The following is a 9,800-nucleotide window of genomic DNA, read 5'->3' as shown; positions in this document are numbered from 1 at the left end:
TTAGTCTATAATAGCACCACATACTACCCGGTATTCCCAACAAGAGTTGATCTTTGTATACTGAGATTGTATTTTTGGACTTTTAACCCAATGTCAATATTATGTCCTCTTTTGTCCTGTAGAACAGTATAATGTGAGCAGTAATGGGCTTTTGCCACAAGAATCTTTTTTTTTTTTTTTTTTTTTAGCAGAAAATACGAAAACAGAACTCTTGTAGTTAATGAAGTACAATTCATGTCCCTAATTAACACAACCCTTTAGCTCCAAGCACAAACCAAACAGCTACAAGACCGCTGAACGTAGTGTTTAATTTACTGAAGTCTGTCTTTTTAAATATGGCTAACAGCACTTTGTCACGGGCGTAGTGGAACAATTATTTCTGTTCTCCTTTCAAAAGAAAAAAAGAAAAAAGGTAGATAGAAATAAAAAAAAAAAAGGTACCTCGTACCTCGCTATTGTTCTGTCAGAGTAACAGCGCTCGGCAAACAAACACTGAAGCAAAAACGGGGATTCGTTTGCCTCAGCTGTTTAGCACCTGTTGCCTCCGAACGGGCGAACAGTGCTCACAGAGTGACTGCGCAGTTCTGTGCTGATGGAGGAGTCTCACAGTCTGGCTGCTTCACACTCAAGTAGTCTGGAGGAGAGGATAGGAGAGCACCCCCCCGCCCCATTTCTGCCTGTCTCCCCTTACACCACCTTTCTCTCTGTCTCTCTGTCTCTCTCTCTCTGCCTCTCTCTCTCTCTGTCAAATGAAGCTGAGCTTCCTTAGAAACGCACCATAGATCCCTCCCTCCAACAGATGGAAGGTACTAATAGCATAACTAAGTACCCATACCGGCAAGTCCCGTTTACTGTGTGGTTGCTAAGCAGTGACATCAGCCAATCCCTCCTCCTTCCCTCTCTAATCCTGTCCCTCCCTCTCTCTCTCTCTCTCTCTCTCTCTCTCTCTCTCTCTCTGTCTTTCTCCCGTGCACTCACCCCGGCGGCAGACTCTGTGCGTTGTAGTGCTCTGAGGCAGAAGGCATGGTTGCAGCGTGCGGGAGCAGCCAGCAGTCTCTCTCCATGTAGCCCACTGCAACGATTACACACACGCGCGCACACACACTCACTCACTCACTCACTCACACACACACGCACATACATACACACTCACACTCATAGGATCCACTCTCAAGGGGGTGGGCTTGCTTGCTTGCTTGCCATTCTTTGGGGACAGAGAAACTGAGAAGAAAAAGAAGACCAAAAAAAAAGAGTCCGGTTAAAAGAGGAGCGAAATCTTTTTTTTTTTTTTTTTTTTTTTACTTTTTTTTTTTTTTCTCTCTTTGGTTTTAGTTTTGTTGACTTTTGTTGTTTCTCCCCGTCGCCCCCCTCCGTTGGGTCAGGGTGGACTGTCTCCTAAAGGGCTGCATGCATGACACAACGCAAAGGCGAGAAGACGACCATAAGCATACAGGAACACATGGCTATTGATGTGTGTCCTGGACCAATTCAACCCATTAAACAGATCTCTGACTATTTTCCCCGCTACCCGCGGGGTCTCCCCCCGACAGCGCCGCCGGCTCTCAGCCGGACCGGATCCCTGCGCTCCTCCACCGCCAGCCAGCAGTCCGAAGGCACCGCCTCCGCCGCGGATCCCGCCCGGGACGATGACGACCTGGACCGGGCCTTCGGAGCGGCCGCGGCCCCCCCGCCCGGCAAGAAAGAAGAGGAGCCAGACATGGAGGGCTACGACTCAGACGACTCCAGTGAGTACATCTCTCCCTTTTCCTCTCTCTGTCTGTCTTTGTCAGCGCGCTGTCTCCTGCCTGCCGCACACGCCTTAACTCTGTAAAGCCAACTGTTGCTGTGTTCCTCTCAGTTGTCCTCCTCTCTCTATCTCTCTCCGTCTCCCTCTCTCTCTTTCTCTCTCTCTCTCTCTCTCTCTCTCTCTCTGCTTGCTGCCAGATGAGACTCTAGTTGATTCTGAGATCTAGCTAGATTGGCCCTAATTGCGCCGAACTACGTCTCTGACCGAAACAATTACACGTAACAATAGACGTGAGTAATGCTGTGTTGTTTATGACCAGCTTCAGTGAATCATATCTTTGAACGGCTGTGACTGAGATGGCAGGATGTTTTTCGTTGGTAGGAGCGATTTGTTGCTTGTGCCATCCACACGGCACCCAGACACACAAGACAAGACAGGCAGGGTGTCAATCCACACATTTGTTTTGGCGTCGTGGTTTTCAGTTCTTGCCACTCTTCCGAAAACCGTAAACAGTAGCCATCTAAACAACACATCTTCAATACTCGTCGCTCAGACAATTTAGAATAATCTTCTTTTTAATTACAAGTGGCGTCAAGTGATCTGTTTGCGTCCGCTGTAGAATAGCTGATCTGTGTCCTCTAATGCATAGGAATGAAAGACTGTGTGTGCGTGAGTGTGTGTGTGTGTGTGTGTGTGTGTGTGTTTGCACCTCTTGACAACCCTTTAACTGTCTTTTTAATCAGTGGAGTTTTGTTGTTTTTGATCAGTGTAGATTTGGTAATGGCTGGCGACATGGGTTACTGTGACATTCTTCTGCTCTGACCTGGACTGGGTTAATCCACACGGTGCAGGGCTTACAGTGGAATGCTAACAGAGGCTCAAGTGGCTTAAGGCTACAGCGCAGTTTATGTCTTAATCCCACAACCCATTGCTATAGAGTGAGGGATCGGACGGGACAGGACAGATGTTGACCTTTGACACCCTGCGAGGCTCGGGACGAACGGCGAAAGAAAACAGAAAACGTCGTATTAAACTCGGGGGAGGGCAGAAATCTCCAGAGCCTTCCGGAGCCCGCTTGGGAGAGAAAAGAACGAATGTTGTTTGAACTCGCGTGAAACTGCATCCCATGCTGTGTGTTGTAGATTGCTATAATCAATATGAATTGCACTTACACGGTGATATCTGTGTCACGAGATTATCAAATTAGCAGGCAGATGCTACCTCTCATCTCTTTTTAATGAGAAAGTGCATGTTGTGTGTTTGTGTGTGTGTGTGTGTGTGTGTGTGTGTGTGTGTGTGCGTGTGTGTGTGTGTGTGTGTTTGTTTGTGTGCGTGCATGTTTGTGTGGAGCTTGCATGCACGCATCTGCGAGAGTGTGCATGTTTATGTGTTTTTGTGAGTAGCTTTGCGTGTGTGTGTGTGTGTGTGTGTGTGTGTAGCTACTCACGTATGTAAGTGCGTGAGACTGTGTGTGTGGTCTGTGTGTATGTGTGCGTGTGCATGTGCAGTGCATGATTAGTGACGGAGAATGCACTGGTATGTATCATGTGTGACTGTCTCTTATGAAGATAGATTACACAGAGTGCCCCTCTGATCCACCAGGTCCACGATACATGTGCTCCTATAATCACAGTCCACAATACTGCCCTCAGCTGTCAGACTGCTGCTGAAGTCCAGCCTAACTCAGATACCTGTGCTGATGGCCAAATTACGGAATCATTCGCTTTCTTGTAGTATGACACATGTAAAATACATCTCTGCTAATTGTTCTCTCTCGCCTGGAATGACTAATTACCCCAAAAGCCCAATGGAATCAGTCAGAGAGACTTTGATAAGCAGGATGTTGTAGAGCGCAACAGGTAGCTTAGAAACAACTGGTAATAACCAACTGTTAAAATCTCCATAAACAATTTATAATGCCAAATTCCGGTCTCTGACAGAAAGAGAAATCTATTTCTAAGCATAATTTTAGCATTTATTGAAAATTATATTTTATTAGAGGGTACTGATTTGATAATGTACAAATTAAAGCAGTTTGTCTTTCTGTTACCCAATTAGTACAACACTCTTATCAGTAGAAAAGAAAAATAAAGTTGAATAACTTATTAACGCCGATTTACTCAAAAGGAGATAAATGCAAAATGTAGCTAGCTAAGTATGGATCCCAAAAGCAAATCATCAGATTGTCAGGAGTGCATTTATTAATTTATTTATGTAATTATTTGTTTATCTCTGCACAAGTACCTCCTCTGACCCATTCATTTGAATCCACCAAACAGGGATGCTTTGGAAAAACATGCCACTTTAGACTGATGCAACCCACAAATTGCCCGTGAGCACTCAACATACCCATCGCCTGGGGATGGCGTCTTCAGAGGCCACAGCCTCGTCGCATTCTCAGTGGATTACCCCCAACACTGTAGATTGCTGGATGCACACTGAGGATATTGGGTTTTAGACTCCACCTAAATGAATGAAAACTGTGGATGCAAGCGTTCAAGGCTTTCTCCCTCAAGTGTTAGCGCGAACGGATGTGTAGGGCCCCCTCATCTTGTCATTTTCAAGTTTCAAAAACATCTCTGCCCTGTGCAACGATTTCTGATTCTGATGCTCCGTGAAGTTGCTAAGAGCTAGTGGCCATACAACAAATGCCCCACTGGAATTCTCTTACTTAAACATTAAAATGTTTTATTCACTACTGTTCACTACACTACTGTTTTTCATCATATCAGTATTAATGTTCAAATTATGGCAGCAAAAAAATGATTTGGGGGGGGGGGGGTATTGTTGTTGTTGTTGTTGTTGTTGTTGTTGTTGTTGTTGTTGTTGTGGTTGGTTGGTTGGTTGGTTTATTTCTTTGTTTTTTTAATCCACTGATGGGCGTGGCATGACTTACCACCTCATTGGGCTATGGTTTGTCCAGAAATAGACTGCAATTCGGTTTGCAGTGTAGCATCAGAACAGCGTGTGCTAACAGAGAAGGCAGTGCATCAGTCAGAGTAGACCAGACATTCAAAGGAGATTTGAAAAGTAGATTTTGTGGCTTCATCATAAATCACAGCTGTTGAACATATTACATAAACGGAATCAAAGTCAGCACTTTTTTTGAGCCAAATCCAGAGGCAGCAGAGTTTTAAAGGATTATTTGACCTGGAACAAAATGACAGCACAGAAGTCCCTGAGCCACCAATGAAATCATGTAATACTTCTAGATATGGGAAGAAAAAAAAACAGACACTATTATGACTGTAGTTGGCATGACTTTGACAATGTTGCTTTCTCTTTGAGAGTCACATTCTGACAGAAACCTCATCATTCCTGTGGGTGACATAACTAGTATGAAAACTGATTAGATGTTCATCCACAAAAGATAATAATTCAGTGGTTCGTGCCATATTTGAGAACATAGAACAAACTGAGATCAAACTGAGATGAACAGCGAAGCAGACCAAGATAATACTTTGCCCTCTGGAAAGAAAACATCAACATATATACACTGGTCAAGCTTGCATAAGGTTGATGACTCATACTGTATGGTAATTGACCTTTATTTTTTTGTACTCTTTTGCACTTAGCGGAGGTTGTTAGCCTGAAGAGTTCTGGACTCTTGTGTCAGTGAGGGTCTTTCTCTTTGCCCAGTGTTTCGGGGCGTTTCACACTGATTTTAAGCATATTTCAAGCTGAATAGCCTCTCAGAGACCGGACCCATATCGTGATTAGCGTGTCACCGGGCCCCCCCCCCCCCCCCCACCCCACCTCCCCGTTTGGCCAGCGGTCCCTCTTTGTACAATCTCCTGCTGAGAGATCTGCACTTTGGCATTACCAGATTGGCAAATTTGCATGTGGAGGAGCAGCCAGCCAAAAGCAACGTTTCTCCTGATCTGTTTTTTTTTTTTTTTTGTCAACCTGGATTTTAATTGAAACGGAAAAGTGCACTACCCACTGAGCACCCCCTGCTCGGGCCAATCAGATCACATCTGATCAGGAGTTCATTAATTAGTCCGTTCTCCAGAGACCTCCAGAGCGGGGAGATCAGGTCTTCTGACTAAACGGAGCTCTTCTCCTCCACTTCTCCATGTTTCCACAGCGGCACGCGTTCATTAGAGGGTAACTTTTCGATACAAGCACGGAGAAAAACCGCAAGCAGATGAGCGGGGCGTAAGATCTGATTTCCCCGTTCGACTGCTTCTGTAATCGCGCCTCCGTGACAAAAAAAAAAAAAACCCACAATCACAGATAATATTTTGTCTCAATTCATTTGGTTTCAGGCATGCAGCCTTTTTTTTTTTTTTTCTTTTTAGGGACCGAATCAAATCACTAAAGCTATTATTTGAAATTGATAAATAATTGAACTGTTCCCATTCCCTCTAATTTGTGGTACAATATTATTTCTACAGTAGGTGCATTCGAAACTTGGCCTGCTCAAAGAAACGGCGTAACTCAAACGATATATTCTCACGCACAACTTAAGCTGGGCGGGGGGTGGGGCGGGGGGGGGGGGGGTATTATTGTCATTATATTATAAGAGTACGTATCGGTGGTGTTTTTCTCAGCTGTGGGCACCAAAGGCACACTCAGGTATAAGGAGGATTTCCAGAAGCTTCTTCATAGCCTCCTGTAGAATCCTATTAAGAATCTATCTGCAAGCTGTCGTCAGATAATAGGAGAGAATGGACTGTATCCACTGGCCCGGGGCTCAGTGGTCCAGACAGATCCTGATAAAAGTATAACCCTGCTTATTTTCTTCATCTCTGGCCCTGCTGGCTGTAATTACTTTTGTGTAGGGGGTAAACTATGTTTTTTTTATTTCTTTTTTTTTTTTTCCTCCCCTCGGAAAAAAAAAAAAGATACACAAACATTCTTTATCTCGCTCACTGTCTCTCTCTCTCTCTCTCTTTATTTTTGTTTTCTCTCTTCACATGGTCACAATGGCTGTCACGGCAACTCGGAGGGCTCATCAGCCATCTGTGATTGTCAATGATGTTTTTTCCTTTCTTTTTTTTTTGTTTTTGTGCCTTGTGTTCTTTGTCTCTGCTTTGGCACCTCTTCATAGTTTGTTCCGGAACTTTCTGACATACAGGCACATGAGACTAATCGCAGGCCAGGACATGGATTAATGATGATGACGATGAGGAGAAGGAGGAGGAGGAGGCATTCTAAGCAACCCAACTGAGGCTGGCCTGTGACAAAAAAAACCCCAAAGAACCCAATTTATTTATATTAAAACATGGCATTTAGAATAGCAATCCTATTGTATGTGCTGAAGATAATAGATCATTTATAATTGATGAAATCAGCACTGGGTTTTGGCCATGTATTTCTGCACCACATCAGCCCCCACAATACTTTCACCCTAAGGTCACACAGCTTTACTAACAGTGTACATTTCCTGGAAGTGACTTTCTACCACTGGTAGTTTACAATTCTTTTTCGAGCTTGTGTGGCTTTCACTGGTTGAGAACTAAGAGAAGAAGACTGTACAAACAGGCTTTTTGTAAGCATACACGTAGCATTCTGCTTTGACAACTGTGATGACAGCGTAGTGACAGACAAAATGACATGTCATGTTCTCTCTCTCTCTCTCTCTCTCTCCGGAATATTCCGAAGTTTCTCTCCGGCTTAATTAAAATTAGAATGAATGAACGATGCCATTCCAGATTAGTTTTTTTTGAGCGGTCTAATGACTTTGAAGAGACATCTAATAAATTGAACATCCCTGCCTGATGATGATGATGTTTCAATCCGCTGTTAAGATCATTATATTCTCTCCTCGGTTATAGAGCAAAAAGCTAAGCTTAGCTTCTTCTTCTTTTTTTTTTTTTAACCTCTCATTTCTGTAAACTAAATATTTGGTGCTAAGGTGATAATAAGGAAAATAAACACAGCACACTGTAGGAGAGCCGATGAAAAGAACATGAAGACGTGTGAGAGATTACGAATGAAGTGTACACTCATGGCATCGCTTACCCGACGCGCTTATGTTTGTTACATCCAAATCGTCCCCTGAACGATGACTCACTTTGTTTACCTTTCTCCGAGACTGTCTCCACATCGTTCGGAGAGAGAGCCCCCCGTTCACCTGAAAACCCATTTGCGAATCAATTACACTCGGCGTCAATTTATTTCTCTACCAGTGCATTAATGGTTTAAAGGCAATGCCATCTGGCATTTATGATTATGCTGAATGCCAGCTTTACATTCTCCGATGGGTTATTACACCATTCTGTGTGTCTCTCGGGGTGAAATGTGAGTCATTACTCACCAAACAAGTCTGCGCATTATCATTGAGAAACACTCTCAATACAGTATTAGTGGAACAGTCTCTTAAGATAAAATGAGATAGCTGTTCTTGATTAATATCAGCTTGGACAAGGGCCTAGAACACTTCTTATTTAACAAAGACGTATATGCCACACTATTCAGAATGAATTGGGCATTTAATAAGTGTTTAATGTACTTAGTCAGTATTTGAGAACAAATTGCCTCTCAGGAGTGTGGTGTGTGATAAGTTTTAAGATAAACAATAGGTTGTGCGGGTAAAATATCTTGTCGGTTTTTCAGAAGTGTTTGTGGAAATCTTATTCACTCCATCGCCTGCAGCCTTGCCCGTGTCTCTAGATGGGCCATTAGAGCTCTGAGTACTTACCAAAGCTCTGCTCACTCATTTCTTCATCTTTAGCCACTCCCACTGAAACCTGTACTGCTCATGGTAGTTCACAGCAGGCCTCAGTACACACACACACACACACATAAACACACACACAGAGAAATGCATACAAGCCCACACAGAGAGAGAGAGAGAGAGAGGGAGAAATACATATGAACACATACACACTCACACACACACACACACACACATTTTGCACCTAGTCTCTCACCTTTCAGGCCCTGATCTCATCGTAATGCTAATCCCTCTGTAATACCTGTGATCTCATATTGGAGAAACTGGGAAGTGAGCATTGTTGAAGCTGAAGTGTGACATTACAATGGTGTTTGTCTGTGTGTGTGTGTGTGTGTGTGTGTGTGTGTGTGACAACCCTGAATCTCCCAGTGTAACTGTGCGGCGACCAGCTCTGTCACACAGTGGAAGCAAACCTGAACAGAAATCCCAATGGGCACATTTTGACAGTTTTTACTCGCCTGACTTTCTCAGATATATAGACTCTAATCAATCAACACATCAGTCACCTGCTGAAGGTAATTTGTCTTGATTGAACACAGAATTGCTCATCAGAGTGACAGGCACCGGATCCTTTTGACATATACGTAAATGAACATTTTCTCACTATATAACAGTGAGGGTTTGTTTTTTTTTGTAATTGATTAAGGGGCAGAAAATGGTGGCGCGGCCCCTTTAAGATGGGAGGTGTGGATCTGTTTATCTGCAGTGCGCTCGTGGAGACCCATATCGATATCACCATTGCCTCCATCACTCTGCCCAAAGAACCTTGACTTTTAGTCCAGAAAAGCACCAGCTCAGACCCCAAACACAGAGTACAGTAGAGCAGAACAGTGAAGAGTGAAGTCAAATAGAGTAAATCAGAGTAGAACAGTGAAGAGTGAAGTCAAATAGAGTAAATCAGAGTAGAACAGTGAAGAGTGAAGTCAAATAGAGTAAATCAGAGTAGAACAGTGAAGAGGGAAGTCAAATAGAGTAAATCAGAGTAGAACAGCGAAGAGTGAAGTCAAAAAGAGTAAATCAGTGTAGAACAGTGAAGAGTGAAGTCAAATAGAGTAAATCAGAGTAGAACAGTGAAGAGTGAAGTCAAATAGAGTAAATCAGAGTAGAACAGTGAAGAGTGAAGTCAAATAGAGTAAATCAGAGTAGAACAGTGAAGAGTGAAGAAGAGTACAGTAGGGTCAAGTAGACTTGTATGCATGCTTTACATAATTATGTACATTATGTAGTAGTCGTGAAGACTAGTTTAAAAACAGAAAAATATTGCGGGAAGAAGGAGAGGTCTTAAAACAATTTATTTTATAAACTTGCGTCGGAGGTCAGCCACCGGGGGGGAATCTGTCCTACTTCAAAACAATACAGTTGGTTATGAAA

At 43.4% G+C, this 9,800-nt stretch overlaps 1 protein-coding gene across 1 annotated transcript in view; it reads left to right on the top strand.

Moving 5' to 3' along the window:
* Positions 1-1,411: 1,411 nt before the first annotated feature.
* LOC115828661 (double C2-like domain-containing protein beta) overlaps positions 1,412-9,800 on the top strand; it is a 65,357-nt gene continuing 56,968 nt past the window's right edge. Inside the window, exon 1 of the mRNA XM_030792721.1 lies at positions 1,412-1,745. Within this exon, the coding sequence (XP_030648581.1) occupies positions 1,412-1,745 (334 nt within the window). The remainder of the gene's footprint in view (positions 1,746-9,800) is intronic.

This window comes from Chanos chanos, chromosome 15, assembly GCF_902362185.1.
Source record: "Chanos chanos chromosome 15, fChaCha1.1, whole genome shotgun sequence".
NCBI lineage: Eukaryota > Metazoa > Chordata > Actinopteri > Gonorynchiformes > Chanidae > Chanos > Chanos chanos.
This window is presented reverse-complemented; position numbering and strand designations above follow the sequence as displayed.